We start from the raw sequence: 12,972 nt of genomic DNA, 5'->3' as shown, positions 1-12,972 counted from the left end.
AAGCGCAGCAAAGTGATTAAATACTGATATTGGAAAGGTATATTTTGAGTGAGACTGTCCATCTGTCTGTCTACAGATGAGCGATATACTCATGGCAGAGCTATGAGTATTTAATAAGGGTCAACAAGCTGAGCTGCCCAGAATTTTGAAGGCGTTTCACCAATCCCTTCTAGAGAACTATTAAAATGCCATCCATCTGCTGGAGAAAAGAAGTTATGAAATAAGCCTCCCTGAGCTTCCCTAGGGCGTTAACTCCACACTGTGGAGCGTCTTCAGGGTGATCATTGTTTGCAAGCCCAGAGAGAGCTGGGACGAGGCAGGCACATTAACACCCAGCGCAGCAAGTGCCCCATCTAAGGGCCAGTCTGAGTCCCGGCCAAATGCCCAGCATTCCAGTGTAGAGAAACCTGTTTGAAATGAATGTACCATTGGTTATACCCTTGGCCTGAACATCTTTTCACTTTGCAACAATCTTTATATGTTAGGTAGATGCAACTGATACTCTAGTGCCTTGGAAAATGCAGGGGTCGATGTTTTTTTTCTTATTTCTTCAGCCACCTCAAAAACCAGAAAATTTCTGGCCAGTGCTGACCACTGAGCTAGGGCAGCAACCATACCGAGGAGGAGGCCAGTATCAGCACCTGGACCCACACACAGGCAGGACTCAGCTGATTAGGTGCGGAAACCTCATGGCCCAGACAGTCATTTTAAACAATCAACGTGCTGGACTGCCAGCGTCAACTGATATAGGAGCCACTCCATATGATGGGAGATATATATATATATATATATATATACACACACACATACATACATATATAAATTACATATGTATAATATATATATATATATATATATATATATATATATATATATATATATATATATATAAAATTAAATCCACTTGTGGCAAGTGCCCCCTGGGGCATAGAGACAAGGTGGGATGATAGCACCCTCAGCACCCCTTCCCACCCTAAACAAGGGTATGAACAGTCAATGACTCTGTCTCATCCTTCAAGTTGCAAGTCACTTTATTCCAGTCCCTTGAACATCACAGGCTGGCTTGATTTCAGGCAGGACAGACTCCATTTCCAGAGGTCCCTCAACACAGCAATGACAATGAACAGCCCAGCACAGGAGTGACATAAACCTTTAGGCATCCAGCCTACTTGGTGCTGCAGAGTCCCTTAGCCAAACTGGAGTGCACTGGATCAGACATACAAAGACCTTCCTGGGAAGGAGGAGAAGAAAAACAATCCTTGAGAAAATACAGACAGGATCAATGGAGGGCCAGAACCAGGGCTTCTCTGTACCCCCCGGGTGTGGGGGTGTTTTTAGCCATGCGTCAGGCTCTGTTTTCTTTCCTAAACAGCTGGAGACCCTCTTCCCTGCTCCTCACTCCAGTTCTAGGTTCTAGGGAACAGAATGAGTCTGGCTCAACAAGATGTCACGGCCGACAGCAGAGAGTCCAGGTGACTTTTCCAAGCATTAACTGACTCCACCATCTAAGGAGAACTAAAAGGAGGAATTAGGTCTTCAATTAAGAACAGCAATAAGCGGGATACACTTCCTGAACACTATTGATAGAGGCGCTGGGTTCCCTTGCCCGCTCTGCACTCCATGTCTTAATTCCCTGTTTTTCAAAACCCGATTTTACCACTTGAACCATAGAGGAACTTGGCAAGTCTCAGTATAAAACCACTATGAGAAACTGACACTCAGAGGAAGAATAAGATTATTTTACTATGTCCAGGTCTCAAAATTTCACCCTGTAAAGCTGGTTCATTTTGGTCAACCACACAAATTTGGATTTTTGCTACCCGTTACAATGGACTCAAGTAAGAGGCAGGAATCTGGAGATTAGAATGGGCTCAGCATCATTTTCCTGGTGGTTATGATGTCTACTTTGTTGTGGTTCTCAGTCTACAGGAAGCAGTGTGGCGGCAGCAGACCCACTGGGGACCTCTCTGCCTTTTCTTGGGGCAGGTTCTCCCATCTACATCCTTGGATGTTTGAGCTTCCTCATGCCTACGGCTTATGAAAATGCTTCCCTATGGCCAGCAATTTTGACTCTTAACTTTTAATTCAAATTAGTACGTATGAGGTCACTAGACTGAACAGCAACTCAGATTTGTGTTGTCACTTCTAGAAATAGAAATTGGCATTCAAAGAACATGGTGATGGAAAATGCTTCTTGGTTCTCCATAATGGGCCTTGGAAGCCACAGACGCACTTGCCCACGCCTTCTTCATGATGAATCAGATGATTGCCCAACCTCTGGCTCTGGTGGGCTACTTGGGGACTGGAAAGCCACCATTCCAGATATGGCTCCCTAACCATTCATGTGGATCAAACCACTGGGATGTCCTGAAACTTTATGCGATTGGGGAGAGGGGGGTCTACATAATATTGATCTGCTCAGAAAAGCACCACACTCCAATGTCACATTACCAATGAGCTGCTGGGCTGGGTGGGCAAACCATCACCTCACATCTCATAAATATTACCCTTTTGGTGCTCGGATTGATGTGGCTCACGTAAACCTGCTTCTATTCTCCAGGCACTGCCACTCCAGAAAAACATTCAAAATTAAATTGGGGCCCTAGTCATGGTTACTTTGTACTTTTCTGGAATATATAAAATATACCTGTTGGTTGGTGCATTTGTGCAAAGACAGATATGACTTTAAAACAAGACATAGACATTCATTATAGTTGGCTTACTTCACAATAAGCTACTAGAAACAGTCTTCTGTAATAAGATTGGATTAGTGCTCGCTAAACATGCAGTTCATTTAAACAAGGCAAAACACTTAATTTGGTCTGCAATACCCAATATTTTATGTACAGCATTTTTTTTTTTTTTTTTAAATCACAAGAGGCAACAAGATGGGTCTGGTCTCGAAATATAAGTTACCATTTGTGTTTAAATTTCCAAAGAAACTCATCTTAGCTCAACCAGTGTAAACCTGTGAAAAAATAGCTGAGCCATCTTTTGCCTCTCCCCTATTAATTTACCTTAAAATGTTCACAGCTTAGAAACTACAGCCTGCTGGGGGAGGAAGGTGGAGAGGGCCTGCAGGGGAAATTCCCCGGGTCCTTTAATAGCCTGGCCCCAGAGGGTTCCTTGTCCTTGGGGATCCTGAATCTGGTGACATCATCCCTAGGGCATGTGTGACAGCAGATCCAGGGGGAGTTTTGTTTTTCAAACAAGCCCCTTGCAGCTTGCAATAGCATCATTGCACTGGATTGATTTCCCCTCCCTTGCCTCCCCGAGTCTTCAGTTTTGGAATAGAGACATTAGAATCAAGACAAAATAATAATAATAACGATTAGAAATCATCAGAGCAATGAACACCACAAAGCCTGTGCACGACAGCACTGTCCATGCTCTCCACAAGTGCACTGGGGCTCTGGGCAGCCCCACGAAGCATCCAGGACAAAAGAAGCTGAAGGCGGGCATCACGGAGGAAGGTGCATCTGACCGCACAGGGAACAGCATCACCGTCAATATTGTTTGGCAAAAAAAAAAAAAAAAATTATTAAAAAGAAAAATCACAAGGGAACACAAGCAGCTCTACGATTCCTGGGGTGCAGGCTCAGAACTGGCCGGCGCTGCTGGGGTCACACTGCAGGAGGCGCACTATGGATGGGTCGCTCTTGGCCCCTCGGATGAACTCTTCCAGGGACAGTTTTCCTAGAAAGCAAGAAGATGGGTGAGCAGCAGCAAGTGCATGAACTTACACTGTTCTCAGGACATCCTGGTGGCAGCGATGACTCCCTTTGTCCCTTTGTCCCACACCATTCTGATGTGGGACTCACAGGGCAGGGTCTTGTTCACCATCTCAAAGCCAGCACCTAGCACTGCTACTGCTCCCTGAGAGCCCACTCTGTGCCCACCCTGCTGTGGTGCTGGGTGGCTCTGATGTGAACCCTGCCCTCCTGGCTCTTCCAGCTTCAGGTGCCCTGGAGGGACTCACTCAGTATTTGTAGAACAAATGTCCCGAGCCATTATGAAACCGAGCTGGGCTCTCGCAGCACCAGGTCTATTCCCATGCTGTCACTGGGAACCTCTGCACAGATACCTGGCGGAGGGCCCCTTTCTGGACAGCATGTGAGGACAGCTGCACCTTCATATGAAGTAAGGAGAATAAAAGTGTATGTGAGGGAGGCAGAGAGGTATCCCGGTGGGTCCCTGCTGCCCTGACAGGCTGGAGGAGGGACACTGGGCTGACTGGCCTCCCACTCCTACCCTGAGTCCCTTTCCTTCCAGAGTAAGCTGGAGTAGGTATTAAATGCCCTTCCAGGTCCCCCAGTCAAATTCTCTGCGGGGAGGAGGCAAAGCCTGTCCTCCATTCCTGGTGCTTCCAGAAGGACCCCTCCTAGGAAGAGCAGCTGGGCCTCCCTGTTCAGCTCTGCTCTCTTCTTTCCATTGGCAGGGGCTGCCTGTGGAGGACTCGCTCCTGTCTGTTCCCACCAAATCAGTGCAGTGCCTGCCTTCCTCCCTGCTGCTAAGGGTTTTGTCCCCACTCCATCAGGAGGTCTCACTGAGCTGCACCCTCGAAGGAAGCTCGTCCTCTGGCTTCGATTACTGCTCTTTATTTTTTCAAGTTATTCCAGCTCCAGGCAGGCGGATGCTATCTATTGAAGCCTTCACGAACCCTACCCTCCAGACTCCAACAAATACGTCTTCCCATTAGCCACAACCCCCTCCCCCAGCACCTAGTTCTTGGTTAACCAAATCCACCTTATCCACATGAAGGAGCAAGGCAGGATTTATTTTTCTATTTATTTTCAATATGTAGAGCAGGCCCCTTCTAAGGTTTGTGTTCTGGCCATTTTTTATGAGCTATGCCCGGGCTTGAACAGTGGTTAAAATGGTGACAACTTCCTCAGGTTTGAAGGCTGGCGTGAGGGAAAGAAGATGGGAGCGGTCACTTGACCACTTTGGGATCTCCCAAAGGGCAGCTCTGAGACCCCAAGTCTGGAGCGGCAGGGCCAATTCTGCATTCAGTGAATACCTCAGCCTCTATCGGGTTAACTACCATGTGCTTCAGAGTTGGCGCCTGGGTTAACTTGCCTGCAGGCCAGACTTTTCACGTCAGCAGCCAGGGGTTAGAGGCAGAGCTTCTACCAAAAGGAATCTAATGGCAGGAGACTCTAGGTGAGGCCTCTGCAGCAGGCAGGGGTCCAGAAGCATAGCAATGAGCTGTGCAGCAAGCTCCTGGTGCTCTGTGATCCCACTGTGAGCCCCAGTGCGGGGACCCAAACTTCTCACCTACTATCAACACACAGCGAGTTTTATCCTGCAGTGTGTGGCCCTTCTCCCAGCCTTTAGCCCTATTCTAAAGAGGTGGCTGGGCCTCGGGCAAGGCACAAACTCAGCTGTGTTCCCTGGAGCACGAGCAAAACGTGCCGCTTTACATCAGCAAGTCCGTCAACTATTAAAATAATCCTGTGTTTATTTAGTCTTTGCAAAAACCATCAAACTATCTGCTGTGAATCAAGGTGCCTACGGGAAGTAATAGGATGTAATAGCACCTTTGTGAGGGAGAGGAAGCAAATAGATTGGCTTGAACCTGGCAAACCCAGATTCTCAGGCAACGGGTGCCCCAGGGGCTGTGGGATTAGAAAGACAGTCTCGCTCTACTACACAGCCTTCTGTCAGTCTGTCTGTCAGCTCATCACTGACAAGAATTGCTGGGATCACCCAGCAGGACACAGTAAGAGCTACAGATGGGGGCTTATCATGGCCCAGGCTCCAGGCTTAGCACTTTCATCTCAGGTTTTACACCTACATTGAGTTGTCAGATTTGGCAAATGACTCAGTTAATTTTGAATTTCAAATAAACAATAAACAATTTGTTTTCATATAAATATGTCCCAAATATTGTATAGGGCATATTTATATGAAAACATCACTTGTGGTTTATTCAAAATTCCAAGTAGATCGATCCTCCTGCATTCTGTCCTGCAACCCAACTTCTAAAACCCTCTGTTCTTGAGTTTGAAATCCAACCTTCCTTTCCACTTCGGTTTGCTTTGCACCCCTTGTTAGATTTGAATTGTGGGTGGTACCCGCAGGGTAGAACCTAATGGCCACCTAGCTCCCTTCCTACCCCCACCTCCACAACGGCTGCTGGGGCCCTCTTGGCTCCTGGAAATCCAACATTTCAGAGCATGTGCAGGAGAGCCCACTAAACTCGTGGGCAGGCTGGGGGAAAGCTACTAGGGACGGGGTGGAATGACATCAAGCCCCTGCCCCACTTTCTGATTAGGGGCCTGTGGGCATCCAGCCTGCTGTTTCCTGGGCCTGTCCCCACCCTGGTCCTCTTCTTTCCTACACCACCAGGGAGCACACAGGATGAGCCATGAGCCAGGTCCTTGTGGCCAATCCCTTGTCCTCGAGCGGCATTTCCTGCTTGGATACCCCCAGCCCTTCCAGCAGCCCCCACCCTGAGTAGAGCAAAGCAGCCCTGGCCTCCTACCATCTCTGTTGGTGTCCATCTGGCGGAAGATCTTTTCTGTCCTTTTCTCTGGAGTTGACTCATCTTCAGGCATTTTCATTACGGATGAAACCATTTTATAGATTGCCTGGGGACAGAAGCAACATGGTGAGGAGACAGAAAGAAGGTTTGGTTGGGCACACAATAGCCCTGTTATTAAATTTCCCAAATGCGGGGGGTTAAGGGAATGTCCCCCACCCTGATTTGCTGCTGTAGAAAACAGATGCACAGTCACTGGTGGGAGAAACCAGGCCCACAGAGCTTGCTCCAGCACCGAGAACCTTCAGGAGTGACAGCTGGCAGGAAGACCCACCACACCCCCATGTGCCAAACTTCAGTGTGCACATGAATCCCCTGGGAATCTCATGAAAATGCAGAATCTGATCGAGTAGAGCTGGGTCGGGGGTGGGGGTCTTGAGATTCTGCATTTCTAACAAGCTCCTGTGTGATGCTGCTGCTGCTGCTGTTCTGAGGACCCCACTTCTAGGAGAAGGCTGCAGATGACCTTCCTCAGGCCAGAGGAACAGGTGTGTGCTGTGGTCTCCAGCTAGATCCCTCAGGATGGTAAAAACCGGACAGTCTGCAAGTGTGTGCCCTAGTTTCTCTCAGGCAGACATTACCAATCCATCCAATGCTCTTTCCCCCTGTTTGTGTGACAATGGCCTCACATTCCTTCTCAGCAAGTTCCCAAATATCCCCAAGATGGAAACAGTTTGCCATCTGAGTCCTGGATTAAATAATTATGCAATCTCAAGCTGGAGATGAACGGGGTACATCTGAAATCGGAGGAGCAAAAGAGGGTCCTACTGAAAGTTTTGTGAGCAGTACTGAAACCACCTCCCACACCACGTGCGGAAGCCCCCATGGAACTCAGTAAGGGCCTCAGTTGACAAATGTAGTTGTCATGTGGGAAGAATAATGTAAAGTCATTGTTTTTATTCCCAGACCATGACTTTGCTAATCAGACTCATTTTGGGAACTTTAGCCCTAGGAAGAAGTTTTTTTAAAAAGTAGATTTTGCCAGTGGATGGGCAGAAAAATCTGGAAAGTTCTGGTGCTCTGGATGCAGTGGAGTAATTGGAGGGAGAAGAGAAAGGAAGACAGCTGAAGGGAGACAGCTTCCAAACGGGAAATGTGAGAGAAAAATTGATACTAAAGGCTGAACTTAACTGCGTTACAGTATTATTTAGGATCAACCTGCCTCAAGTCCCTAAAATGTTCTGGAGAAAGGGGTAGTGGGCAAGTATTCTAATCTCAGTGATTAAACAAGAATGAAAAATGGACTCACCCAGTATGTTGCCCCTTGGGCTGATCCCACCCCATAGGGACCCCTCAGGCCAGACTCCCTGAGTCTGTCTTGAACCCATCCACAGCTTTCGCTGAACTCCAGAGAAGGCTCCACAGCGCTTCTACCTGGCAGGAAGGTCAAGCTCACAGCTGGGCCCTGTCTGGTATTATGGGAGTCACTGGGATAAACTTAGCCACAGTCAAGTTGCTCAAGAAATGTTCACTGAAGTGCTCTGGAGGCAAGCAATGAGCCATACCTGTCTGCCTCCTGGCGCCCTTCTTGCTGTCTCCTCCATTCCAGGTCTTTACCTCCATCTGTGCTGGAGGTGAGAGTGCCCTGTGCCAAGCTGCTGGGGATACCTGGCTCCTTGGGGAAGCTGGGAAGGGCTATAGAGCTAGAGCTGTTTTTACAAATGGAAAAAGCGATGCTGAGATTTCAGGGCAGGTGACTGTTCAGTAACAGGAGTAGAAAGCAAGAGTCTTTCTATACTGGTGATATCTTGAAGTCTAGCACCCTCTACTGGGCTTTTCTCCCACGTGGGAGGTTTTCTGTAACTTGATCCAGTGAAATGGGAATCAGTGGCACCAACTAACACGCGCGCGCGCGCGCGCACACACACACACACACACACACTCACACGCACACACACACACACTCACACGCACACTCACGCGCACACACATACTCACGCGTGCGCACACACACACACACACTCACACACACCTCACAGGAATTTCATACTTACACAATCTAAGTATTTTGTGAATTCACAAGCCCAGGAATCTTAAAACCACAACAGAAACAGTATTTAGAAATCAGTATCACACTAGATCACATAAGCATGCCTGCTTTAAAGGAGCAAGACTTGACACATTTCAGGAGCTGTGCAAGGGATACAGGACGAACATTGATGAGCAAACCATAGGTTCACTTTTTGCCAAAAGTCTTAAGGATTCTGTGTAATTGCACATCCTCAACCTTCTTTGCGGCTTGATTGTTCCTTCCCTGAGTCTGCTCTGGCCTCAATAAGGTCACCTCACCTAGTAATTCCAGGTGCCACCTTCTTTGTGTCTGTAACTGGCCAAAAAGGGCATCTCCCAACTCAGATAATTTGCAAAGGCTGTCAAGAGCCTGGCAACCTGTCCAACACACACCTTGGCTATTCACACTCTTCTCTCATCTGAGTGCTCACCTATCCCTCTCCCCTCTCCTTGAAGTCTTATGCATATGGTCAGGGCAGATTGAAATGTTACCCTCCTCCAGGAAGCCTACCATGGTCTTCCTTCCTTCTACTGCTATGTGTAATCTCACTTCCTTCGTGCTAGCAAATAACTCCCTCTAAACCTCTCCTGGATCGTTTCATTCCACTCACCCTGAATTGTAGTCACCCAGGACACTCTGTTTAGATGTGAGGGTGGCAATCAGGTCTGGCTGTTCATTGAACCCCTGGCAGGTCCTAACATGGGCTTGCACAGACTTGGGCTCACTAAGTGTAGAGGATTCATCCAGGAATAACTGTTCCCACCCTATCACCTTCTTTATGCTCTTCCTCTTCTTTCAATTTTCTTCTATCCTGCTTCCCATTATAAAGGTTCCCCCTTTCTCCTTTAATGTATTTTTCTTCATTTTCCCACCCTCTTTTTTTTCTTCTCCTTTTATTCATATAACTAAACATATTCATGTGAAACCCCTGAAAGATCCTTAGTCAATCAAAAGTGATGAGCTCTTACCTTAGAAAGCATGCAAATGTGCTCATGGGTACATACTCCCTATTGCAGACAACTTCAGGGGTTCATGGATTCAGGATTCCACCCACAGACCCAGGTTAATAAAATCCCTGTTCTCTGTTTACTCCCTCCGCCATCGTCACTCATCCATCCATTCACTCCGCCAAGCACCAAATATTTATTGATCAACTATTATATACCAGGCTTTATGATCTACCCAATCCTTGCCTTCATGGGGTTTACTCTTAAATAAGGCAGACCCGTATTATTAAAATAATCAAAGAAATTAATGTAAAACCTTTGTTGAAAACGGTGCTACAAAGGAAGATTCCTGCTCTGAGATGATGTAATGGGGAAATCAGGCCGTCTCAGGAGCAGTAGGGTAGGCTGCCCTGAGGAGTGATGACTGAGCAAAGAGATGAAGAGGTGAAGGACACCCGAGGTGGAAGAGGGGGTAAGAAGGCCAAGAGAGCACGCAGGTGAGTGTGGCACAAGCTATGCTGAAGAGCAGGTCAGGACACGACAGTGGGGCCTCACTTACCATGTTACGGTATCTGTATTTCTCCAACGAGAAACGAAAAGAAGGAACTGATAATAAATTTGATTTTCTTAAGACACCTACTTTCCAAATCCATCTCTACTCCCTTATTTGCAGACAATGGTGTTCACAGAATTAAAAAAATTATTAGTCATCACTTATTTAACAATTATTGTCTACTATGTAGTAGGTAATAGGGTTTCAATTATCAAGACTGATACGCTGTTTCTTATTTTATATCACACCAATCCTCTGCCAAAGGGCTTGGGAGACATCACATTGGAAAGAAAAGCACCCCATTTTTTATGAGCACCATTTAGATGGATATGGTGACTCTAGTAATGCCTTAATCGTTGTTATGAAAGTCCACACCTATATTACACTTGGGTCCCATGGTGGCGAGTAAAACCCACTGGTCTGGAGCATTCCTTGTAACTCTCAGCCTCTAAGAGCTGGGGCTCATAAAATTATCATTATGAGATTCTGACAGGAAGTCAACTGTATAATACTCTAGAGATTATCCACTAATACTATTGTTGAGCAAATGAATGAAAGACCAAATGAACAAATGAATTTGTATTAGAAGACAAGGCTCTGACACTCAACAGAAAGTCTTTAAGAGTTTTAATCTTTAGCTATTAGGTGAAAGGATAGGGCTGGGACTGAGACATAAGAAAAGGGTAATAAAAAAAAACAAAAACAAAACAAAAAAATCCAAAAAATGTCAGGGTGCCCTTACATGAATATATTTGCAAACAGGGTTTCTGGGATGAGGCAAGACGCACAAAGTTTGAGTACCTTGTGGGGCTGAAGAGGAAGTGAGTACTCCTTTAAGAGGTTCACATTTCCAGATGGCTTTCATAGCACTCAGACTAGATTTAGTTATTTATTTTTTAAATGTGCATCAACACACACATGGGGCTTACACAAAACCAGGTCTATGACGCGGGTGGTGCTAGAGCTGTGAGCAAAGAGTTGAGGTGATGCATTCCAGTGGTCCCAAGAGTAAGTAAGTGGATGACAGCCTGCAAAACCACATTTAGGGAATTGTCTGTCCCTTTGCTCCCTTCCCACGGCATCAACAACCCAAGGCTGATTGCATTAGAACTTCAAAATCTAGGACTCCACAACACAGGGAGAGAAAAGACACAACTCCAGACAGCAATCTGAAACAAATCATGTCTTTTATTAGCTCCAATTCCCACCCCCCCAAATTTAATGGGATTAAACCATGGAGAGGCCAGGCTACTTCCCTACTATATTTTTAGCAACATCAATGAGAGGCCCAGCAGGGACATCCTGTTCTTAATTAAACTTGAAGAGCCCTATTCTTGTCTCTGGATAAATGCAGAGCTATGGGACACCCAGGGGCCCAGCTCTGGCTCTGCCCCATGCAGGCCATGTGGCCACGGGTCTTACCAGCTTCCTGGTGTCCTATATTTCTTTTTCCCTCTTGGAATGTTGGAAAGGAAGGACTTACATCCTAACTGATAAAATTTGTGGGATTAACTGAGGGCAGGCACGATTCCAAGAGTTAAAAGCTCAACCTTCTCTCTGAAGGAAACCAGACTGATTCTTCTCATCAGAAGATGCAGGGTCTTCTAACATGACATCCAAGGCCGCATGACCACCAACCAATGGCAAAAGAAATGAATAGGCACAGGGTTGATTTTAGATTATAGATAAAGACCACTACTCTGCTTAGAAGGCTATTATATCCCAGGAGAGGATGGCAGAGAGAGGTCAGGAGGGTCTTCCTTGGAAACACTTTAAAAATGGGGTGAATGTCGATGTATCTGGAATGGTGTAAGAACTTTCTTATTTAGAGCTAGAAGAATATTTTAAATCAGTAACTTTCCTAACAATTCTACCGAGGTGCTTCGGGCACTTTCACAGGTGGGGAAAGGATAAGGGGGAGATTAAGGACCATACCCCTTTTCAACCAGCTCCATTCTTATATTAGGTTTCATGGAAGATTTTACTCGAAAAACTCATTTTCTCTCCCCTCCAAAAAAGACCCCTTCATTATTTTGTAAATAGCCTTACCATTCATCAAAGCAAAGACATCTTTGGCACTACTCGACATTTAGATCCATATCCAGACAGTCACCAGACGTATTAAATCTGCCTCCTTAATAATTTCTTAAATCTCTTATTCCAACTGCCACTGTCTTATTTCAAGTCAGTGAGGTGCCCCCCATTTTTAGATATGGGCAATTCACTATTTTTTCTTTCTTTCTTTTTTTTTTAATTTATTGGGGTGACAATTGTTAGTAAAATTACATAGATTTCAGGTGTACAATTCTGTATTACATCATCTATAAATCCCATTGTGTGTTCACCACCCAGAATCAGTTCTCCTTCCATCACTATATCAAAGTCACTATTTTTTCAATCTTACGTAACATGCTATGCAGCGGCAGCTCCAAACAACGCCTTCCAAAGAGCCCATTTACTGTCCTAAGCAGGCACTGTGGAGTTGTGTCACAGGCCCTCACATTTTGGGGTGGGGGGCAATACTGAGTTCGTTTTCGGAATGTTGACTTTGAGTTCCTGTTACAAAGCGGAGATGTCTATTCACAGTTGGACACAGAAGAGGTGACGATCTGGAAGCAGTCTGCTGCTTCTCCCATAGACTGGGGCTAATCCGCGTGTGGGGAGGATGAAATGACATAATGCATATGCGCTAGGTTGACTAGTGTCCTGCAAAAATTCATGTCTAACCTGATGACATCTTCAAAAACCCTATTTCCAAATATCGTCACACCTGCGAGTGTGACCTTACTTGGAAATAGGGTTTTTGAAGATGTCATCAGGTTAAAAATGAGATTATATTAGATCAGCAAAAGTGTTAATCAATTAACTGATATCCTTACAAGAAGAAGGAAATTTGGGCACAGACACACAGGAGAAT

At 46.0% G+C, this 12,972-nt stretch overlaps 1 protein-coding gene across 7 annotated transcripts in view; it reads right to left on the bottom strand.

Annotated features, from left to right (window-relative positions):
• Positions 1-1,013: 1,013 nt before the first annotated feature.
• Positions 1,014-12,972, bottom strand: part of NCALD (neurocalcin delta) — a 416,798-nt gene continuing 404,839 nt past the window's right edge. For all 7 annotated transcript variants that reach the window (XM_074316354.1, XM_074316352.1, XM_074316353.1 and 4 more), the window contains 2 exons: positions 6,488-6,593; positions 1,014-3,696 (listed from right to left, as the gene is read on the bottom strand). In XM_074316354.1, coding sequence (XP_074172455.1) covers positions 3,599-3,696; positions 6,488-6,593 — 204 coding nt within the window. In that variant the 3' untranslated portion in view covers positions 1,014-3,598. The remainder of the gene's footprint in view (positions 3,697-6,487; positions 6,594-12,972) is intronic.

This window comes from Rhinolophus sinicus, linkage group LG12 (genome assembly GCF_036562045.2).
Source record: "Rhinolophus sinicus isolate RSC01 linkage group LG12, ASM3656204v1, whole genome shotgun sequence".
NCBI lineage: Eukaryota > Metazoa > Chordata > Mammalia > Chiroptera > Rhinolophidae > Rhinolophus > Rhinolophus sinicus.
This window is presented reverse-complemented; position numbering and strand designations above follow the sequence as displayed.